General features: G+C 46.2%; 1 protein-coding gene across 2 annotated transcripts in view; it reads right to left on the bottom strand.

Moving 5' to 3' along the window:
• Positions 1-728: 728 nt before the first annotated feature.
• The window catches only part of TRAP1 (TNF receptor associated protein 1), a 666365-nt gene continuing 642701 nt past the window's right edge, over positions 729-24392 (bottom strand). The window contains exon 18 of one of the 2 annotated variants that reach the window (XM_069646853.1): positions 729-1461. In XM_069646853.1, coding sequence (XP_069502954.1) covers positions 1360-1461 — 102 coding nt within the window. In that variant the 3' untranslated portion in view covers positions 729-1359. The remainder of the gene's footprint in view (positions 1462-24392) is intronic. The other variant, XM_069646854.1, reaches the window with a different exon arrangement.

Below are 24392 nucleotides of genomic sequence, written 5' to 3'. Positions count from 1 at the left end.
GGTAGCGTTGAGACACGCAGAGCTGCGGAGACGTGGCTGCTTTATAGAACGTGATGCGTACGACACGGAAACTGGTACACAGAGTTCCGCATTCGGTGGCCATGTTGGAAGTACTGCCGAGTGTAAGCCTCTATGGGTAAGGGACCAGGAAGTCCAGAAGGGATGAGTCCGATGGTTCATGACAATAATGCCATCCACACAAGGTAACCGGTGTGGCAGACGATTCAACGTGAGAAGAGAAATTGCACATTGCGTTAAATGAATATCCTAGAAAGTCTATTCCATGAAGTATGAGTGTGAGGTCTATGACACAGAGCGAGACACATTATAGAGATATGAACATCTACATGATAGGCTGGACGAAGACAATGTGGCAAGAATGTGGGGACAGGACATAAAAACTGTACTGGCTAGAATATGATTTCTTGAGTAAAGTCCTTTTTTTTATCTTGTGACAAAGGTAGATTATGGAAAGGACTATGAATGTAAATTTGTATTGTTATTTACAGAGACTGAAGAGATATCTTTAGATAATGAGTTGCAGTTCTAGCATTTAAAATATGCCAAAGCAAAAGTATTTGGAATGCATGCTTGCCCATGCAATAGGTCAATGAGATGACTGACACCAGGGCCCTTTCTTTTATATGTATCAAAGAGATGTGGCTGTGAGCCAACAACCTCTCTAGCCAGAATTTAAAAAAAAATTAAAAAAAAAGAAATAACCAATCTTGACACAATATTTTTATTCGGCCAACATATATTTCTTTGCAAACTTTCACAATGACAAAGGTCTAACCTGCCAGCGGCCATAATTTAGTGCAATAAAAAGAACATCCTTTCAAGAGACTATTGGTAGTTTTTATTTACTGAACTATTTACACAGATAATTTGATTCATTCACTTTGTTGACCTTTCAGAGACAATAGAGTTCCATAACCTAATATAAGTCACATAATTAGCATCCAATGAACTTGTAAATAAATGCTTGGCGTACATCTCCCATTTTATCAGTACTACTATTCTAATCCCAAATAAAGAAGAACATTTCTACATAAGGAATGGGTCTGCTTGGTAACAACCACTCATGGTTTGATCATGTGCAGGCAGCAATTTAAAAGTTCTTTTTTCGTCAAGGGTGGATGGCAAGGTGTTCCAAACTTTACAGTTGAGAAGCAAATATCAGACTATTGGCAGATATTCCACTGGCCAGTCCCATGAGCAATGACCTGGTCATCCAGAGGCATACATTCCAGATGCAGGCACCAGAGCTGCACATTTGTACAGTTCAAAGGCAGCCTTAGTGGTCCGCCAGGGTGATCCATTTGGAGCAGGCTTTAAAAAGAGGGTCCTCAGTCAAACTCAATGCTTCTCTAATGCTTTTGTGAGAAGTTCATTCAGGCGGCTCACCATCGGGCGAGGGTCTTCATTCAGCCCTGCCGTAATCATGGCATTCTCATAGATCTGAAAGAGAAGGTTAGAAAAAAATCATTAAAGTTATTAAATCAAAAGGCAGGAAGAACTGGATTGCATGTTGAAGTCAAACATTGTGCAGGTGGATTCATTCTTCTACTCAGATGAGAAGTATACATTACTCTGCTCAAGCTGTACTAGTTCTGTGTCTGCAAGAAATACATGAACTGGGAGTCTTTTTTGCTGAGGTTGGGGAGGATCATAAAGCGCTCTACATAAAGGCACAGCCATAAGATTAACATTTAGGGTGGGGACAGGGGGCAGCAGAGGAGCTGGGATGGCTAGGGTGAGAAAAGGACTGGGTACACAGTGGAAGACGTAGGAGTGCTGTAAATCCTGCATTTAGTCTGTTCACAGTGTGTAAGGTAATCCTGCAAGGCTTCTGTCCACACTAAACCAGTTCTTGGTGGAGGAACTGGCTTGCATTTCTACTAGCGCTGTGCTGGGTGTGGTGTAAAACCTATATAGACTATTATAATTAATGGTGCTATGAATACACTAGTTGTGTAGCTGCGGGAGGGGCGAAAAAGTGAATACCATGGACAAGGCTGTATGCTCTGAAACTACTATGGTGGATTGTGTGAGGTATAAAAGCCTATTAATATGTATAAATAAGGAACTTGGTATAGCATATATACATGCATGTGATCTGTGGCACCATGTAGAGATATGCCTCTCGCCACATCAACCCTCAGCGCCAAACTCATTTCAAAGTACAAACTGCAGAGCAATAAATGGAAGTTCTACCTTCACCTAAACAGAAGAAGAAAATGTAGCCAAGAAACCAAGGAGAGGGTGTGGCATTTTGTTTAAGGAAGAGGTCCAGGGTGGAAGCAGAACAATGGAGTCAGTGGGGGGAGGCAGAGTGCAGGGAATTAAATGTAGGTCCATGAATGTAAAACAGGGAGAAGTTCACTTAGTTTAGCATAGGCTTTGCGAGTGGGTAAACATTTTTGTTTTCATAACTGGGTACAAATGCCATTGACTGTAGTATCCACTACGAGGGTGGTGCCATAGGTTAGGGTTTACTGTCCACATTACAAAAATTAAGCAAAAAGACCATGTGCCACTGTCCATGGTAACCAATTACTACAAAAGACCAAACTCAATATATGTGTGTTTTCATGCAGGAGTTAAACCTATGGATTTCTATGGAATCCACCCGTTTTTAATCACCTGATAAAAGCTTGCAGATTCCATAGGAATGCATTGCAAAAGCTGCCTGAAAAGCATAATTTGGAGATGGGATATGCAGGTCTGTAAAAATTGGAATGTCAAGAATGAAGGCAATTTCGGTTTTGTAAATGCAATTGCATACAGGGGTAACAAATGCACTTAAGAACTAATGTTGGTCGAGCCCGTCATGCAGTTACAATGTTTTGCATAATGATTCACTTGTTTTAGCATACATCTTGAAAAGTTTTTTCAGACCCTCCCTTTTTTGCGCTTACAAGTTTACTGCTAAATTACAGAATTGTGAAACTATGAAAATGGCTCACATCAATGAAAAAACAAGACTGACATTTTGAAAAGCCTCAGTTGCTGCAATGCACCATAGGAGATGTAGATTCTTTTTTCTAACGGGGCACCCCCTCCTCGGTCGAATTTGTTAGAAACTTAAGGATGGATTTATAGCAAATATAAAGAGAACATTTGTCGAACTTTGTGCCCAACTTGCATCTGATGATCTACATATGGGTTACATTACTCACTGTAATTGCATTTCTGATCCTTGTTTCTGCTTAGATTCACATGCTATGCATATGCGACATCTAGTGGTAGCCAGAGTATTACATATTTTATTTTCGAAACTCGAAAAGGGACGTTGACAGGGTGTACCAGTAATACTATCCCTCGTGTTACGTCTCCTGTACCCATGGTCCTTTACATGCCGAGATCCCTCAGATTGTTTTGTTTCTGACGTGAGATGGCAGAAGTGTAGCGTGAGTACAGATGAAAGCAGATAAGGGTAGATAAAGCCAGTATCTATGCATCTACTACTCCACATGGGAGGAAGGGTGGGCGCAGGTGAATCTAAGCAGATACAAGCATCGTAAATACAATTACGGTGAGTAATGTTTCCCTTCTGAGGCTTGTGGATCTGCTTAGATCAAATGCTATGCATAGACTAGCAAGCAGTGTCTGGAGAAGGTGGTGGGTTGTGAGAAGGTACAGCGGCAAATATATGTTTTAGCAACGCTTGTCCCACCTGTGAATCTGCTTTAGAATGTGTGTCAATGCAGTAATGTTGAGTAAAAGTATGTATAGAACTCCATGTAGCTGCTTTGCAAATAGCGTCCAGAGGGACGTTTGCAATAAATGCCTAAGTAGTTCCTGTACCCCTGGTGGAATGAGCTCTTGGTGTGAAAGTCAGAGTTTTGTTTGATAGGGAGTAGCAGAGCTGTATGCATTTCACTATCCATTTGGGGATGACGTTTTTTAAAACGTGCTCACCTTTCCTGCCAGGTACTATGATGACAAACTGTTGGTTTGTTTTCTTATCGGTTTTGTGTTTACATTGTAAAGAACTGCCCTCCTTATATCTAATGTATGGAGTTTCTTCTCAGCAGAGTTTGAAGGATTTTGAAAGAAACCGGATAGTTCAATGGATTGGTTAGCATGGAACTTGGATATGAACTTGGGTGGAAACCTAGGGTGTGTTCTTAGTACCAACTTGTCTTTGTGGAAAACAAAGAAAGGGTCTTGCACTGACAAAGCTTGTAGCTCACCGACTCTTCTTGTGGAGGTGATGGCCACCAGAAAAGCTGTTTTGGATGTTAGGTATTTAAGGCTGGATTTGTGCGTTTGCTCAAAGGGAGGACCTATGAGCGTACTACATTGAGGTCCCACCCTGGAGATGGTTTGGAAATGGGGGGAGGTCACGTCTATTTACTCCCTCCATGAAAGCCTTAACAGGGACTTTCCACCAGGACAACATGTTTTGTAAAGTGGTGTACGCGGATAGAGCAGCTAGGTGAACCTTGATGGAGTTGAATACTAGGCCGAGCCTAGTAAGTGGAGCATGCAGTGAAGAATGTGTGATGGAGTACATTCAATAGGGTTTACATCTTTTGACTTGCACCATATTACAAATCTTTTCCATTTGTTAAAGTAACAGTGTCTGGTGTTAGGTTTACGTGCCTCCTTGAGGATTTACATACACCTTTGAGGTAGTTTTAAATGGCCAAGCTCTATGACTTCAGGAGCCAAGCTGCCAAGTTCATAGACTCAGGATGTGGGTCTAACGTTGACCCCCCCGTGTTGGGTGAGCATGTTGAAGGGGCATGGGAGTTTGATTGGGTTGCACATTGCCAGTTTGAGCAGATGCGGAAACCAAGGTTGTCTCGCTCACATTGGAGCAACCATGATTAGAGTTGCTTGTTCCCGGTGCATTTTGTGCACTATTCTGTTGAGGAGCGGTGTTGGTGGAAAAGCGCAAGCAGATTTCCCTGGCCAGCTCATCCATAGGGCGTTACCCATGGATCTGGGTTAGGGAAACCTGGATGCAAAGTCTGGGCATTGTGCATTTTGGTTTGTGGCAAACAAGTCTAAAGGAGGATAGCCCCAGAGGGAAAAGATATTGTCTAAAATTCCTCTGTTGAGTTGCCACTCGTGTTCTCCGGGTAGGGGATTTCTGCTTAGAGATTCTGCTAGAGAATTGAGTTTCCCTGGAACGTGTTGAGATACTAGGAATATATTCCGCATGAGTGCCCACTTCCACAATTTTTGGGCAACCTCAACAGAATTGGAGAGTGTGTGCCTCCCTGCTTGTTTAAGTAAAACATGGCAGTGGTGCTATCTGTGAGGACTTGCACTGGATGACCTGTTAGATGCACCTGAAAGGCTTGTAGGGCCTTGAGTACTGTGACTCGACCACTTTCCCTAATTAGGAGACCTTGTCCCACTTGTGGCAATTATAACTCACCAGGAGCGTCTTGTTGTTGGCTATCCTTACTTGGTAAGCAGCCGAGGAAGCTACTTTTCTGCCCAATGTGTAAATCTTTTTGCTCTCCTTGTCAAGGGGGGGGGGGAGGCCTTCGGCAGAGGCTAAAGGTGTGCCCGCTCTTTTCCTTCTGGTGGTCACAACAAGAGTCAGGCTTTAGCTGCCCCCTGATGTACAATGGGTCTGACTGAGCTGGTCTAAACATTTTCTCAATGCATGAGTTGACTGCCCTTGTCAGGTTGGCGGTAAGTAAAGACGGCTGAATGCGCCTTTCGATAGATTGGAGAAGTGGAATGAACTGAGATGCAGATCTCTTATCCCAGAGGCCATCCTCTACAAAGTCTTTGTCGACTTGTGCCTCCTGGATATCGATTTTAAATTATTCTGCAGCTTTTAAAAGAAGATCATTATCCTGCAGCTGGTTATCCACAGGGGAATCAGCCACAGCTTTGTCAACATGGTCTGGAGATTGAATGATGTATACATCATCATCATTATGATATTGGTCTGTATCCTCCATGTCCCCTTGGTCTGCTATTGAGCCAGGGTCCTGCGAACCTGTAGTGTCATAATAGTATAGGTCGTCAGACACGTCTTGATAGGTAGAAGTACTAAGTTGTGTTGCATCTAGGCGGGGTCTTTGGCGTCGGGCTGCTTATTAGCTGCTTTGCCTTGAGGGGGCCCCTGTAGGGCAATCAGGGTGTTGATCAAAAAAGTTAAAGCTAGACATTCTCCTCATAACCGGGGTCCATTGAGAGGAGCTTGGTAACACTGTGGGAGGAGGGGTTGGGAAAGGCTCTGGTGCAGGAGGCTGTTTGTGGTGCATTGCCCCCTAGAGGGTGTCACTAGGGGCAGAGTGCTCCTTATCCTTTGTAACCTGTGATTTTGAAGAAAAGGGTGTCGAAGATTTGGAGTTTTTCAACGTTTTGGATTTGAGGAGAGTGTCTGACGTGTTTTTTAATGAGTTCTCTCAATTTTGAATTATTAGCAAGGGTCGTTGGCGCATCTTTCGACGCACGGTCATCGGTACCAGAGGACTTGTCTGATTTGCTTGTGTTGTAGGAAACAGGCTTAGGTGTCTGTTTTAGGAGCCTTTAATGTGGCGAACGCGATGGCCCAGAGGACAGGGATTTTTCGGACCTTCCCTTCGACACTGTGTGGCTCATCAGTCGACGATGCGGTCGACTGTCAGCCATGGGGTGTGTTTAGTGTGGCGTGCTGTGTGGGTGCTTAAACCACCAAGTGTTGTCTCCGTAGCAGAACCGCCGGCCAGCCTGTTTTGCATGCAGGAATCTGTCAAATCCCGATCACCCTCAGCGTCACTTAGGACGCCGATGCTGCCATCGCTGGAGGCTCCCTCAGCATCCATGGCGGCCTTGGCCTGCATGGCGATGTGGGCCCAGCGTTTAGTCTTCCGGTCCTTTAGCGTCTTGGGCTGAAACAGTTTGCAGCAGTTGCACAGTTTTTCGGAATGGTCCCTAGGAAGGCAGAGATTAAACAGGTAGGTTCACATTGGCCCGCTACTCCCTTTTCTTGGAGTTCCGTTGGTGGAAGGAGTTGCCACGGTACTACATAAGCCAAGATGCCTTGCAAAGTACACCCTTAATTGAAATGAGGGCAAAGGGCGAAACTCGCAAAACCACAGATGTTGTGGAGCTAAAGAAACATAATAACACAGACATTACCTGAAGAGAGATCAATGAATGGTCAATGTGCTTCATTTGTTCCAGTGCAATGCCAGCTTCTCAGCAAAGAAAGGGCGGGCATAACTAGATAACCCACCCAAGGAGATACAAAGATGGTGCCGAAGGCCGTGCGCATCTTTAACTTCTCGTTTTCAGTTGGGGTATAACTAACCACAAGGAAGAAATAAAAATCGAATGAGGCAGAGCCTATCCGGAGAGGGGTCAGAGCCCCAACCCAAGGAGGATACAAAGAACTGCCAGAAGACAGAAGTGAAGAAAGAACAGTACTGCAGAAGGAGATGTGCACAATCATGCTTCCTGGAAGACGAGGGAGAATCCCAAGAGAGCAGTCTAGAAGGAACAGGGTCAGGGAGAAGTCTACCAACCGTGGGATATAAAATCCCAAACAGCTGCAAATTCCTGCAGACCTTGGAAGAACCAGTTGGCCAGAATCTTTAATAAGGCATTCACACTCCTTATGGGACCTAGAAGGCCTGACAATTAGAACCTCCAGCCCCAAGGCTGTTGGGAGAAGAGAAGATGCCCATGGAGGGCAGGCTATTACAATACAGACTGTCTGTAAAGCATCCAGAGTGAAGGGGGTGAGAAATACCCATTTCAAATAGGAGGGTGAATTCTAAAACCAAGAATTATGAAGCCACAAAGTCTGGGGAAAGACTGCTAGATCTTCAAGGCCCAAGGTTCACGAGGGACTGCTTACAAATCCTGAAGAACCTGTGTAAGGGGGAATCTCGACAAAATCTGAACTCCAAGGACCAGGAGTGGCCGCATACCAAACCTGAATCTCAAGGTTTGATATGGACCAGTTGGGGAAACCTGTACCCAAGCCTTGATGGAAGGCGCAGTAAGATGCCAGAAAAAGATCAGTTCTGACCCAAACTCCAAGCAGGATATTCAGAACCAAATGTGGCTCAAGGAAGGAGCCTAAGGAAACATACTGACCCAAGCCTAAATAGGGGCTGGTTGCAACCGAATCATAAAAAGGGCAATAAAGTTACGAAGCCTGCCCTGCAGTGATTCGTGCCCTGTAGCTTCATGTTAGGGGGAGAGAGCCCAGTAGGGTGAACTGAAGAACAGACTAGGTTAGGTCCTGCCTGGACAGTGAAAGCACAGTGGCCTGAAGCAACATCCAGACTGTAACTGAAGAAGGAGCGGAGCCACGCAAAGCGATATTGTTAATAGAATTTGGCAGATTTCTAAAGAATACAACATTTTGAAGGGTCGCCAGGAGGCTTAGGAATCATTAAGCTGAGGTTTGAATATTTGTTTGGCTAATTTTCATTTACTAGATTCTGGAGTCTTTAGGAGAGACAGACTGGTGTGAGCATAGGGATAACAATTTTCCAGGTTACAGAGAGAACAAAAGGTGCCCGACAGAGGAATAAAGCCCCACTTGCGTTGCTTCATTCTGGATATTCATCCTGCTTATGGTTTACCTTAGAAGATTGCTTTATTAATAGTGCATTTCCCTAGAGCCTGTATGCATTATTCCTACCGTACCTGAAGGGAGGCAGTGCTTTGGGAAAGAGATCTAGCATCTTCAAGCAAAATTGTTCCCATTCCTTTGGGTTGGGTGATTGGGTAGGAAAAGGTACCTTATCCAGCGAACCTCTGGATTGGTGGCTCTTCTTCGAAGAGGAGGAAGAATGCCGGTGTGAGGACCCACTTGGAGAGCAGGAGTACTTCCTCTTCTCCTTTTCCTTACGTGAAGGGTAACTCTCCTTGGACCGACGCTCTGATTGACTTTGAATGAGACAGTGCAACATCACCCTTAGTCTCTTGTAGATGATGGTAAATCGTTGTGTATGTTTGTTCCTGGACGGCCTTTGGGAGCATGGACTGATAGGACCCACAAGCAGTATAGACAAATCTGGTGCAGATCCGAACCAGACATCTGCCAGCTGCAGTACGCACACAGTTTGAACCCTAAGGCCTTCGCAGGGCTGGGCATGGCGACAATTAATTTGAAGATTCTGACAGTATGTTCCTGAAGAGAACAGAATGTGCGAAAAAAGTAACCAAGGTCATGGCACCTAAATATATACTGGCTCCAACTTCATGTCTGGTGTGGGGCGTGTAGAAGCATTGGACGGAGCGGACGCTGCACTGCGCTACACCCCTAGCGATGGAAGCATTTCCAAGAACAGCTGCGCTATGGATAAGATTATCATAGATGAGGAATCCATGGGAGTAGGGAATCCATTTGAAAGAAGCTTTGTAGTCACTGGGTTAATTCTGCTGTCCCTCAGCCAAGTCCTTCGAATCTGGCGATGGTACTGGCTCCTGGGCTATTCACCTAATTTCCCATCAGGGGTCCCCTCAGTGGGTGTTGCAGGTGCCGCCCCCCCCATGACAATTTACCACTGACTTCCACTATTCCAAATCCAACTTTCACTATACCAGTGTGGAATATTCTCCCGTAGTAACTATTGGGACCAATTGTACCTGACTTCCAGCCTACCTGCTACCTTGAATGAAGCCTTTGAATGAAGCCTGGCTACTGTTCAGACATAAGTATTCTTTAGTATCTCTAACATTTTGCTTTTTCCCTTTTGAATCACTGAGCTATTTTAGGTGGTTAGAGGGACATCTATTGAACTGCCTGACAACCTTTTTTCACTTTGTATTATATAGTCTTGGGCTGCCCATAAGTCTCTCCCTGTGGCCTAAGGTGATATATGATAGGTTATTTATAACACACTTAATACCCAGAGGTTTCTAAGCGCAAACCCAGGGATCGAACCTGTATTGCTCCGTGTCGTCTTGCTTCCAAAGCGGGCATGTTGCCCCTGAGCTATCCTGCCAGGTGTACTTCTTAAGTACACCATTTGAGCTCTATGGTGTAGGCTGGTAACAGCTGTGATTTATTGTTAGGTTCACCAAGGGTGCAAGCCAATTTACAGCATTGGTAGTCCAATATAACCTTGTGATAGTGTGATGAATCAAGGGAATTCGTCACTTCTCCCAAAGGGGGAGACTCCCCCTTCGAGGGTAGGGAGGTGAGCCCACTCCACAAGACACTCCCTTGGCGTCTGGGCGAGTGGGCCCTCACTGGCGATACTCTCCTTAGGTGACAAGGACTCCTGTTCCTGTCAGGAATTCCCTAAGACGTTCCCCATGAGGGCATTCATGGGACAGAGGCAAAACAGCAACAATTCAAGAAATTGGGCTGAAGGCAAGGTTAACGTACGCCATGATCATCAAGGAACAAAATCTGTCTCTTTAAGAACAAACTTCCAATCAACTGTGATGAGGGGGTTGAATATTGTTTGGGAAGATTCCTCTTTGCTGCACCTTTCCTTCCATTTCTATGGACGCCCAAACTTTATTTTTGCTTTTATTTTTGTATCCGACCTGTTCTTTCTACAGTGCATTGAAGCCTTAAGCTTCACTACACTGGCTTTGCTAATCTGTTAAGGGGAAACTGACATGTTCTTCAGGCTGTCAGTACTGGGGAACATTGTTTCCCTTAGTCTAGTTACTTTGTTACTACGGTTAGTAACTGGTTATCACTTGTGGTAACATTTTATCACTGTACAATGCATTTTACAATGCAGTACAATGGGGTACACTTTGTTTTGCCTTAGATTAACACTAAGAGGATTTTTGCTTACTCTAGGTAGGCTAAATGGACAAGCTGGTAGCAGCAGTAACTTTTTACAATGTTTTGGTGCATTTCGTTATGTTTAGCTACTAACAGTGGCTAGTGGACAAATATGGCCATGCTACAAGATTTTTCGCTTTGTCTTTGGCCATCTTGTCTTTTAGCCGCCTTCCTGGCCTGTGAGGACCAAAAGACTTCCAGTGCCCGGGAAAGCAGAGGCCTTTGGCAGGCTACTGGAGGGCTTTTTTTTGTTTGCTGACAGGAAGTGGGCTGGGACTAATAACTGGTCTGTGGTGTGCGTGTGTGGGGCAGATCGGTCATTGGCTAGTGGGGGTGCTGCTCTTACCTAGCATTTAGGATAAGAAGAGGGCCCCTGCACCCACTCCAGAAATATCCTGGAAGAAACGTAATGAGACAAAACTCCTGTTCAGCTACAAGACTTGCAAGAGGACCGTGGAAGAAGGCTTGGTGACCAAATTCTGCAGCTGCCCTGGTAGATCTCTGTCTTGTGGAAGATCTCCAGTAGTCCTGCAAAGGAGCTGCGACCCTTGAAGTGGAGGAACATCCATTCTCGACATCAACTCGGAGTCCTACAGGAGGGCACTGTGGCCGACCAGCTCTGAGTTTGGGCTACCGTTCTGCAGGCACTGCCTTTCCGACTGGAGGCTTGGATCCTCAGCTTGCGCAACAAGACCTACCTCTGTGAAATTTCATGGACCTAGCATCAAGAGGACCCGAGATAGGAGGGAAAGTGACAGCAGCAAGTGAATCCCTTTGCGTCGCCTTGCATCTGCGGCCGTCGTCTGAAATTGCTTACCTGTTTCCATTCCTGTACTGAGAAGGGCCCTGAATCGAGTGTTGCTGTATTCTTCAACTGGGAGACCTTGCACCAGCATCAGCCACCGACCACAGAGCTGCTCGAACCTGCAACCCCTGGGGATCAAGGGCCGATGCGGACGGCGCGAAAAGCCACCTTGGACCTGCTTCAATCGACCTGTGAAGAATCGGAGTATGGGGATTATAGCGATACTTACCTGCTCCCCCAAGTCCCATTTAAAAAGTTTGAATAACGTTTAGACTGCTTTTGCTTTGCCGTTGCTTGTTCACACAAGCACTCCGAAAGTTAGGAACACGTTTGTTCGCTAGTTTAACTCATCCCCTGACACTTGGAAATATTCACTGGACCCCAGAGACCCTACGTTCATTTTTCCAGCTTCACAAAGCTGTGTGGAACTTTGCTGAACGTTTGGGCACAAGGCCCCATACATTTTAGGGATGGACTTCTGAAGTTAGGATTGAATCTCTGTGGACTAGTAGTGCAAAAACGAATCTGTACCTTTCTTTTGAGGGGTTTGATATGTATTGTGCCCTACTCCAGTAATTGTATATATGTATCTAATTTTTAGTATTGAGTGATAATATTACCGGTTAGTAGTAATTTGGCCATAAGTAAAGACGTATGTTTATACCCATTTGTCCAAGTGTGTCCCTTTGACTATTTCACTGTGTGTACTCATTGTGGACCCCTTGCAAGCTCACCACCTCTTGAGAGTTAGCCTATTCCACTCACCTTGCTATCTTGAACTGGTTTGGCTACATCTCCCAGAGTTGTCCTTGTCATATTATAGGTTGGCCTTCTATACATCTGTCCACCAGGCCAGAGTATAGAAAATCAGCCCTAACACATATAGAGGGCACGGAGTAGCGGAGGCCCTCCGACAGCATAACACAGGAAATAGGCAGAGCTGAGAGGAGCCACAGAAACTTCGAAGTTCAGAACTGCTCTGAACGAGAATGTCAGCCACCATAAGGGTCACCGGAACGCTGGAAGAGAGAGGAGCTAAACTCAGACGCTGGCGAGAGCACGCCGAAAGACATTTAGAAAGAGAGAGAAGGTCCAGAGCGACACAAGGCCCTGGAGTCGTTCCCCTTTGATAGTAAAGTTAATGGGGAGAATGGGAGCCCAAGTGGGAATCCTTTTTTTTTTTTCAAAAACCTTTTTTATTATAATTAACAAATTGCCATTATTACCATACAGGTGTTCAATTGGCACCCCAACTTCAAGTGTACTTTGAACAAGAACAATCAACACCACAAGAACAGAGAAACAGAAAAGAAACCAAATAAAATAAAAGTAACATGGCATCCAATGCCAAGTAGGACTCGTTATTTAAATCTGAGAAACTCATCCCAGTGAAAATGATAGAGCCAAAAATACAAAGTTAACAAACCCGAACTGTAACGCTAAGGAAAAGAGGATAAGTAAACCTGATAAAGACTTAAATCGTGGATAAAATTGCTGTGGCCAAAGGGGAGAATATTCAGTCGTTCAACAGCTACCAAGAGGAATATATATATATTGGAGCGGGACACTACGAAGTGAAAGGAACCTACCCCAGTGGAAGGGATGAAAGGCTATATATCAGGTTCAGGAATTTTAGCTGTCACAAACGAGGAAAGAAGAGTAGGAGAAACCTTGAGCAAGAGGTTATTGAAAATTGGCTAACACCCTGGGAAGAGGCGAGCATCCCTTTGTGTTCGAAAAGCACAGAATAGAGTAGATTAGAGAGAGAATACTATGGAAAAAAAGAGAAACCATAAAGATAAAAGATACCCCGGATAAAGCAAAGGAATAAAAAAGGAAGAGAGAACATTAATCACCCAGAAAAGATATCCAACTAAGAAAATATATCCCACAGGACATACAGGACCAAACAGCCTGGATCAAAAGCCAAAGTAAAGTGCAGGAAAAGACACTGGGAGAGCACTCCACTCCCTTAGGATAAAGGAAAACACAAAGACATTATGAAGGAGTTACAAGATTTGACACAAAAGGTGACCAGTGACTAAAAATTGGATATTAAGAAGATAAAGTCTAAAAATACAAGTAGACCACTGCATTATCAGGAGAAGGGAGTTATTCTCCTGACCGTAGCTGGTTTTGAATAGTGGTAGGGTCAGTTAAGATTATTTTCTTGGGAGAGCGGACTCTTCCAGACGACTGACAAGCACCTTAGTTATTTACATAGGTTGGGAACACCACATAGCAATAGAGAAAGATAGGCCTTATATGTATTAGTTAATAGCTCATTCTGGGAAAATCATCAGCCATAGGTGCAACAATGTATTAAGTACTACTTTCGGCCATTTTGTTTTTGGTGCTTCCATTGTTATGGAGAAGCATACGATAGATATGATATAATAGGTTAGTTATAACGCGCTTAATAGCCATAGGTTTCTAAGCGCGGACCCTGGGATCAAACCAGCAGTGCTCCGTGTCGTCTTGTTTCTAAGGCGAGCACATTGCCCCTGAGCTATCCTCCTGCTAGGCCTGAAATGGCCGTCGTGTGCACGTAGGCTCTTAGTGGTTTGAACCGGTGTATGCCAGTTCCTTGCCCTCAGTAGGTCATATTACATCCTGTGGGGGTGATCTAGGTTGAGCGGCGGATTGAGGGACCACCAAGCTTGGCTGGCCATCTAAACCTTTGTTTTTAGCCCACTAGTGTAATTGGTGAGCTGGCTAAACCAGCCCCTGGGTGTGTGAGGACAGTTAGGAGAGACCGTGTTCCTACACACAATTGTGCTTTAATTTTCAAAAGACGGTTTACTTACATCTCCTGTCCTTGTTCCATTTTTAGGATGAGATTTGGCCATAGTAGCTGAACCCTGTATCCTGGGCTGATCTCAGGTTCGGGTTTTAGCTGCTAGTTGAACTTCCTGAGCCTCCCCTGTTCTTGTTCTGGCTGTGTGCTGGGCCAGGCATTCTGCGCTGGGATAGTCTACAGGCTGTTTTACCACTAGCGTCCCAATTAACCGCCAAGTTCAACCTTTGTGTATGTTGCTGTCGTCACCTGAAAAAGTGATGGGACTCACACCCCAAACTGTCTGCTCTTCAGAATTGTTCTGGGTCTCCCCGACCATAGTCTTTGTTGTGGGATAGTTGTCTGTGGCTGGACTGCCCTCCTTTCTTCCTGGAGCAGCCAGAATCCACTTTGCGTGTTTGCCCTGCCTTTTTGGAGTATTCCTCACCAGTGTTTTTGCTTCTGGCTTGAGTATCCCACTTCTAGGGAGGGAGATTGTTCTTTTCTGTCTTATGGGTCGTCATTGGTCTGGGGTTCAAGTCCCTGGCTGCTCGGATCATGTAAACCGCATATGGAGAAGAAATGTTAACTCACTGGTTTGTTCAGCCATCCTTGAACCATCTTTTCGGGATCCAACACTGTGACAAACTAACTCTGCTTCCTGGGCTGGTGAGTTATTCACCAAACCTATCCTCCGGGGTCTCCGTGGTCGAGAGCAGTTGGAGGCGTGTCTCAACCGAATTTCCCCTTTATTTTTGTTTGGGGCACTTCCTGCTGTGCTGCATCTGCTTCAGGTTCTCGAACCTGCCTCTGGAACTATTTATTGTAGTCTCCTCTGGTCCCCCCTCAGGTTGTTTGCTGCCATATCTGTACCCGTGGGTTAGAAGTGGAACATGCCTGCCTTTTTTCCCATACAAGCGGAATACCTTTTAACTTTATCCCTTAGACTTCTATGGTGAACATTTTATTCACCTCGCCTGAAAACACTGCAAACTTTGGGGGTACTTACGTGACCCAAGACATTTTTCCTGTTTACACTTTGGGTCCAGTGAGCTTTAGGCCAAAGATGAACAAATTACTTACCACTCTGTAATGTTCCTTCTGATGGATGTTCCTCCCATGGATTCCTCATCTAGGATATCCCTATAACAGTGCTGCTGTTCTCCAGAAACATTTCCACCGCCAGGGCGAGCAGCGTGGTTCCACATCAGCTCTGTCCGACACCTCTACATGCCTCGTGCCGGTTATCGCCTCAGGGCCAGTATATATAGCGACACAGCTCCCCGTGACCTCAGATCCAACAATGGTGTACTAGCTTTACCACAAAGAGGGGCAAGTAGCAAGGGTGATGAGGAATCCTTGGGAGGAACATCCATCAGAAAGAACATTACAGAGAGGCGAGTAATTTGTTCTTCAAATGGATTCTTTCCTCCCACGGATTCCTCATCTATGATAGACTTCCAAAGCAGTATGTAAACCTGGAGGAGGGAGGAAGCAAGACTATCACCTAAACCAGAACATTCTGGAGGACTGCCCTATCGAAATGGGCCTCCTAGCCCGCAAGGGAATACAAGCAGAAATGCTTACAAAACGTGTGTAAAGGATAGCCACTTTTCCATCTTGCAAAAATCCAGTAATCAGACTCACCTCTGCAGCGCAGAGGTGGCAGCCACTCCCCTGGTAGAATGAGCTCCGACACCCTCTGGCACATGCTTACCAGCCCGATCGTAGCATTCGGGGATGCAGAGAATGATCCACCTGGACAGGATTTGTTTGGTCACAGCCCTGCCAGCACAAGCACCAGCGTAACCAATGAAAAGCTGACCATTTTGCCTAGCCTCTCTAGAACTAGAGACGTAGAACTTTAGGGCCTGTAACGGGTCCAGCCGATGGAATCGTTCCTCCGCTTTGGAAGGGTGAGGTGGAAGAAGAAAAAATACAGGAAGATGGATCTTCTGACAGAGGTGGCAATTCGCGCCCACCTTTGGCAGAAAGGAGGGTCTCACTCTCAATGTCTCCTTCTCTTTGAAGAAAAAAAAAAACAAATAGGGAGATAAAACAGAAAATGCCTGGAGCTCACTCACATGTCTTGTGGAAGTGATGTCAACCAGGAAAATCACATTAAGGGTGAGCAATCTAATAGACCAGGAATGAAGGGGCTCAAACGCAGCGCCCATAACAAGCGTTAAAACTAAATTCAAATCCAATGCTGGAACCACAAACTGGCAGGGAGGAAACTGGTTACCCCAACCCCCGCAAGAAGTGCTTAACAGTGGGGACTGTGAAAATGAGCCCTGTTCCGGGGACCCCCCTGAATACCAAAATAGTGGAGAGATAACCCTTTACAGTGCCAATTTGCCTGGGCTAAAGACAGCAAATAAATCCAACAAAGGGCAGGATCAAGGATCCAGGTCCCTCTCTCGGCACCAAATCGAACATTTACGCCAACTGGAAGCATAGATTTCGTAGCAAGCCTCCGAGCTGAAAGGAGCACATCAAGTCCTACTCCTATCTAAGCTTCTCAGTATCCAAGCATAAAGATACAGGCTGCTGAGGTTCGGGTGGAAGATCCGCCCCTGCGAATGGGAGAGCAAGTCCACTCTCCTGGGAAGGCGCCAGGGAGGGCAGATGGACATGTCCAGCAACTCTGCATATCATTTCTCCATGCCCAGTCCGAGGCTATCGGGATTATCGTGGTTCCGAACAGGCACAATCTCCTAAATGCCAGTGGAATGACAAGGATAAGCAGGAATACAAAGGAGGTCAAAAGTCCACTTGAGCGTGAGTGAGCCCCCCAGAGACCCACAATGAAGAAATCACCTGGAGCCGAACAACTCACACTTCCTGTTGACACTGGAAGCAAAGAGGTTCACTTGGGGAGTTCCCCAACAGGAGATCTCCTCCAGGACCACCTGACTGACAGAGCTCACACTCATTGGAGGCCGAAGTATGCCTGTTCACGGCATCAGCAGTAAAATTCTCTTGTCCAGCCAGTTGTGTATCTGTCAGAGAGACACCGTTCCCCAGGGCCCAGAAACACAGTCGCATTGCTTCTCTGCACAGAGACAAGGACCCCACACCACTTAGTTTGTTGAGGTAGTGCATGGCCACTGTGTTGTCTGTCAGGATCATCACATTCTTGCATTTCACAGAGGGGAGGAAAGCGACCAGGGCCAGCCTGGTCACCCTCCACTCCAGCAAGGTGATGTGTTCCCAAGACTCAGTGGGAGACCACAGTCTTCTCACTGCACAGTCTGACAGGTGAGCACCTCAACCAGTCAGATGTGTCCGTGAACATCTTCACCTGGTGCCAAGGTTGGCATAATGCGCCTTTTAGCAAGTTGTCTTGTACGGCCCACCACGCAAGATCCTGAGCCACCTGATCCAACACTTGCACAGGGTCCGAAATGGGGCCCTGAAAATGCGACCATTGGCAACAGAGAAGCCACTGAAGCAATCTCATGTGCAGCCCCGCTGCCGGCACCACTAGGCTGCAAGAGGCCCAGAAGGAGCAGGAAGGCCGGGGCTTGTCTCTGGGATTAGAGGACACCGACCATCTGAAAGATGTTCGCCACTCGATCCTAGGGTGAGAATGCGCTGCCCAGGTGAGTCTCCAAGACCGCACCGATAAATCAGAGGGACTAGGATGGCGAGTGGGCGACTTTTTGAAGTTCAGAGAAAAGCCCAGGTTGTGCAACAGGTGCATGTGCGGAGAAGGTGCTCAGACGTTAGATCTGGTAAGTGAGCTTGGACGAGCCAGTCATCCAGGTAGGCAAAGACATGAATGCCCTCCCCCTGAAGCAAGCTGCCACCACAATGCCAGCAGCTTGGTGAAAACCCTGGGAGGTGAAGAAATCCTGAAGGGCAGGACCGTGAACTGCTATTGTTATTGACCCAATATGAACCTCCGGTACTTCCTGTGCTTTTGATGAATCGACACATGAAAGTAGGCATTCTGAAGCTCCAGAGAAACCAACCAGTCCTGCAGATCGAGGGCTTGTAGAATCTGGGCTAGAATAAACATCTTGAACTTGTTTGCGTGTAGGGCCAAGTTCAGCAGCCGCAGATCCAGGATGTGGCGCAAGCCTCGGTCTTTCTTCAGCACAAGAAAATAGGTGGAGTTGCACTCCTTCCCTCGTTCTGAGCACAGAACAAGCTCAGTCGCACTTTTCAACACAAGCGGACAGACCTTCGCCAGTAGAATGGGCTCCGGAGACAAAGGTGTGGCCTGAGGGCGTGGTCGCTGAAGGAATGGAAGGCTTTGCTGAATGACCTATAGGGCTCACGCGTCGGATGTGGTTGTCGAACATTCTGGGCTGAACAAGGAAAGTCTTCCCTCTCGCCCAACCAGTGACAAATGACACAGGCAGTCACTGAAGTTTGAAGCCATGTGATGCAGCAGAAACAGCTGACGCTGCAACACCCCATCGCTGGGCACTCCTTCCTCTGCCTCTCGGGAAGGGCTTGGCTTGACCCCTTCCTGGGGCAGACATTCCACAGCCCCTCAGAGCAAAGGTACAAAAGGGGAAAAAACCACTGCCCAGAGACGACCGCTGTTGTACTGCTAGCCCCAAAGACTTTGCAGTCACCTCGGAAGACTCAAACATTTGAAGGGCATTGTCAGCCTTAGCTATATAAAAGGCCATCGAACTGCACATACAACAGACGTGTCTGGACGTCAGCCGCAAACTCAGACATTCTGAGCCACAAATTTTACCCGACCACTGTGCTAGTGGCCATGGCCCTTCCCACACAGTCTGCTGTGCCGAGTCCAGACTGCAGTGTCTAACCCGTCTCCTTCTTGCCGTCAGAGACCGACGACAAGAAGACGTGTCCCTCATCTCTCCCTCCGGGACGCACTCAGCCGCATTGGCCACTGCCATCCAAAGGCCTGCCGTGCAAGACTGCTAGAGGCAAGCACCTTCTTGCCTCATCCATCCAACCTCTTACTTTTCCTGTCCAGTGCAAGGGACAGGAAGGTAGAAGTCTTCAGGATAGCCGTCGCATCCTGAACCACCAAGCTCTCATGTGAAGCATGGGAGGAAAGAAAAGCTGAATCCAACAGAACAGGACCGTTTCCTCGCCAGATCTCTGTCCATTGCCGGAACAGAGGCAGGTTTCTCCCAAACCTCTAATATGGGGGCCACAACTGCCAAATTGAAGGGTAAGAGAGTGTCTTTTTTGGGGCATCGTCGAGAACATCACAAAGCTCGTTCTGAAGCTTGGACCTGGATGGAGCAGATCGCCCCAGAGTACTGCTTAGCCATAAAGCAATGGTAATCTGTGTTAGCCTTTCCTGGGGTGGGAGCTGGCAAAAAGTACATCTAAGAGGCAATGTGGAGGCCTCTGGCACCCTGCAGGTGCTCTGCCAAGCCCAGCATGTCCTCACCTTCCCAGTAGAATTCTTCCGGGAAATCCCTAATCCCTACAACCCATAGATTCAAGCCCAAAAGTGTCCAGGTTGCCCTTCTAGTCATAGATGCCATACATCCTTCAAATGGCGGCATCCCTAGCAAGTGGAACGTATTCCTGCAGAGACATCGGTACAGAGGCCACTGCTCTCCAAGTCGGGGCATGTTGGTGCTGAAAGACCTGTCTCAGTGTGGTCCAGGCCTGAGCCCTTAGGCGTACGGGAGTGGTACCAATAGGGTACCCCGTCAGTCGCAGCAGATGCGGTGGGGCCCCGTGGTGCCCTAGCGGGAGCCAACGACACATTCACCTGCGCCACAGGCGCCGAGGTGCCTGCACCTTGACGAACATGTTCATATCTTCAGGCGGAAGTTCTCCCATTTTTCCGGCATGGAGGACTGGGTAGGAAAAGGTACTTGCGCCGGCTATTCAGGGGACTCCCTGCAGCAGTGGCTCTTTCTTCGAAGATGATGAATGTCAGTGCGAGGAATCACTCGGAGAGCGGGACCTCCTCCGATATTGCTTCTTTTTGTCCTTGAGCTGAGCCAACTCATCTGACCTCGACCGAGATCACAGAGCCTTGTGGACAAAAGTGAAGATCTTTGATACCCTCTCCCAGAGGGTCCTCTGGTGCATGGACTGGCATGACCCGCAATCCTGTGTGTAATGCTCCATGCCCAAGCAATATAAACAAATCTGGTGTGGATCCGAGACAAACATTTGCTAGCCACAATCTGCACACAGCTTGAAATCAGTGGGCAAGGCACATTTTTTAAAAGTAGACAAGTTTGACGTGCGTGTTTCAATCAGTGAACAGAGTGCACGAAAAAAGGAACTGAGGTCACAGGGCGCTGCACAGCTACACATACTGGCCTGAAGTCATATCCTGTGTGGCAAACAAGTTTCCAGAGAACAGCAATGCTGAGACAGAGATCATAGATGAGGAATCCAGGGGAGGAAAGAATGGCATTTTAGCCTACATCAGTGATTTTATTTTTTTTCAATCTGTTTACAAGTGAAGATTACAATTACATAGAGGAGATTGTGATTCTACTACCATTAACCCGAGCTCCCCATTTCTACACATTCCCCCCTACATTTCACCCCCTTCCTAGAGCAGCGCCCACCCTTTCCATGGTGGATGTAGATTGGATTGCCCTTCAAGCTTGTCCCAAACCTCATGCCACACTGTGTAGCGGGCCTCTTCATCCCATTATATGTATCCTTGAAACAACATACATTTCAGCCCGCACCTATTTGCGTATCTCCGTGTGCCATTCACCCATCCTGAGTCCTGCACATGCCTTCCAGGCCAATGGCGACCACCCTCCTTGCCAAAATAAGACCCAACGATATCACTCTGAAAATAGCCCTGACTCGCCTTCCCTTCCGAATGGGACCTAGCCCCAATAAACAGTGCTGCACTGTGATTTGGATCTGAGCATCAACTATATCAGACAACTATATACAAACCCCTTCCCAGAAACCCTTTCCTCGATCACATTCCCTGCACATGTGCATAAACGTTTCCCTCGCTCCTCAGCATCTCCAACAGGCGGGATCCGCGCTAGGTAGCATTTTACTCACCTTTACCGGAGTCACATAAACCTGCCTCACAATTTTATGCTGAATCCACTGAAAGCGTTCATTGCTTGAAACCTGCTTCGCATGTACGAGAACCCTGTTCCATTCACCATCCGAGAATTGTCCCCCTTCATCCCTCTCCCATTTTGCCCTCAGGCCCATCACCTTAATATCCAGTTCCACTCTATCCGGTGCATAAATATAGAGACATTTCTACCGCCCTCCGCCATCCACACCATTACCTCATTTACCCCGTGCGTGCGTGGCCTGTCCGGGAAACCCTCCCAAGACGTTCTTTCGCCCGCCATTAGGGTTGAAAATTCCAGAAATGTAAGCCGCACATCCGGGTGAGCAGCCCCAAGTTCTGTAAAGGTGATAGACCTGCACCAGTGATTTTTAATGTATTTTTAAATGTATGTATTCCACGTCTGTTAAAGAAATTGCCTAATTACATTGTAACTAATTCTGGTGACATTTTATCAATTTATTTCTGATGGGTAATACCTTGATGATCCCAGCCTAAACGTCTTGTATTTTGGTAGCATCTGGCTTTGTTAGCATCTGGCTTTGTTTTAGAAATGTTTTCCCGCCATCTAAGCCCATCTTTGACTGTGATGTATGCATTTGAATTTTACAAATACTATGTTCGAGTGGTCTAGAAATAATGCGACAGCGTTGACAGAAGGATCCTTTTTGACAAATGTAACTGTCTGTAGCCCTTGTTAATTTAATGTGCCTATCACTAGATAGTGGACCTACAATATAGTAAAGAAGTGGGTTGCATATTGTATGTCAATTTACTGTTTTATACAGGCACTGCATATTATTATGAAGTGTTAGGTCTGCCTGAAATACTTATTCAATTAATATTTCAGTGCGGCAGTCGCCACACTATAGTTGAGTATCAAGTTCAATAGGAAACACAAACATTGAATTGCTAATAACTTTGGACTTGTACAACAGATTTGGATGATATTTTGCAAACAGAAAGCTGGTCACGTCGCCCCATAACCCAATTCCTGTGCCCCCCACCCCACCAACGTCACCTCCCCTCTTTAATATGTACACATGGCTTTTGTTTGATCTTCTGGGCAGTCTGAGGGTCAACTATTCGAACTACATGGATGACACGCAGATTTTATTAGAACTATCGGTTGATCATGCTAGGACTCCATGGACATCAATGCAATGCATTCCACAATCCAGTCTTGGATGGCATTGACCTTGCACTGAACGACAACAGGACCAAACCTCTGATTGTGGGGTCTGGTCCCAGGCTTAGGAAATTACACGGCCATTGCAATTAATTTATCATAGCCGGTTGTCCTATTTCAGTGCCCCCCATGTTAAAACTCTGGGGTATTTTGTGACTTCCATCTGTCATTTAATAAGCACACAGCCCACCTACATCCTTCCTGTGCTTATACTACCAATCTGTTGAGACAGAATCGTCCTGATGTTGAGTATAAGAGACATTATCACCCCAGCTCTGACTATCTCCAGGATGGACTACTGCAATAGCCTGCTGGTGGGTACTACTTCTAATCTGAATAAACTCCAGATCATTCAGAATGGGGCCATGCGGGCTGTGTTCTGACTTGTTAAACAGGATCACTTCACCACAGCTAGGCATGCCCTTCATTGGCTGCCTGTGAAGAACAGAATTCAACACAAAACTCACACTCTGACCTATAAATGCCTGACAATACGCCTCAATATTTGGCAGATCGTCTGAAGGTGGCACAATGCAGGCGAGTACTCTGCTCTAATGACAACAATTGTCTCTTCTAGCCGCAGTTTAAACTTGAAATGTGTGGGGGAGTCCGTTTTGATATCTGGGCTCCCCATGCGTGGAATGAGCTTTCAGCTACATTGAGGGTCATTCCTTGCCTGAATCAATTTAAACGTGTGACTAAGACAGCTCTTCAATAGAGGAGTATTTCACTCATATTTTGTCTCTTGGTACCCCCTTCCGGATCTTGCATACTCTTTTTGCTGACTGTTTGTCCTGAATCTGTTCTAGGTGCCCCCTGAGCCTATGGGCGTGTGGCGCTATTTAAGTATTAAAGTAAAGTTAAACTGGTCATGTTTTAGCCACACCCGCTGCATTTTAAGGGTTTTGTTGCGTTAAATGTGCGCAATTTAAGTGCATCTTAATTTTTTTTCATTGAATATATATATGTGTGTAAATTAACAAAAGGTGTATATTTTGAGTTTACTAGTGTGGTGTATTTTCTACAGATAATTGTATGAAACCATTGTACAATTGTTTCAGCCTACTTTCCCACCCTTGTGTTAAGCCGACTGCTCTGTTATTTTACCTACCAAGAGAGGTTTGGCTTCCCTTTTGGGAGGCGTGTATTTGATCTACCTTCAGGTTAGTGGTTGAACAGCCATCCAAAGTTTGCACAAAAAAAACGCCTTAACAGCTGCCCTTTAGAGAGTTTAGCCTTGATGTTGTTTGGAAACCCTGTCTTGCAGTTAGGTTAGATAGTTTTACATCAATCACCAAGGGTCTATAGCAGGGGTCTACAACCTGTGGCTCTCCAGATATTTTGGACTAGGACTTCCATGATCCCTCACAATTGCCTACTGGCTAGGGCTAATGGTAGTTGTAGTCCAACACATCTAGAGAGCCAAAGGTTGCAGGCACATGGTCTATAGAAACAGCTCCCGAATACCTGTGTTTAGCCAGCATGAACGGGATTTGAATCCCAGAACAGCGGACATCCTTTTATAGGCCGAAAAATGGGCTGTGCTGAGAAGTATAAGGAATCTAGCATGCAGCACCTTATAAAATGTTACATACTGTGGGTGGTTGTGTATTACATGTAATAACTGTCTGCCTGGAGCATGAAACGTGTATCTTTTCAGAATTGTATGCTGTGCATATTCCACCATCCAGTGTTTGGCCAGAGTATAACAAGAGGTTTACTTCCAAAGTAAAAACAAAGGTGTTGACTGAATCGATCCAGTCATACTATCCCTATATAGTACCTGCACAGGTGCTCATGTTGCTCTTTCAGAAGATGCCCTCAGATGTATTGTTTAGGGTGAGATGTGTGCCTTTCATTAGAGAGAAAATTGTTAGTTTA

The sequence above is a fragment of the Ambystoma mexicanum genome, chromosome 2q (genome assembly GCF_040938575.1).
Source record: "Ambystoma mexicanum isolate Mex_15411 chromosome 2q, UKY_AmexF1_1, whole genome shotgun sequence".
Classification (NCBI taxonomy): Eukaryota; Metazoa; Chordata; class Amphibia; order Caudata; family Ambystomatidae; genus Ambystoma; species Ambystoma mexicanum.
The sequence above is the reverse complement of the archived record's forward strand: the minus strand, read 5'-3'. Positions and strand labels throughout refer to the sequence as shown.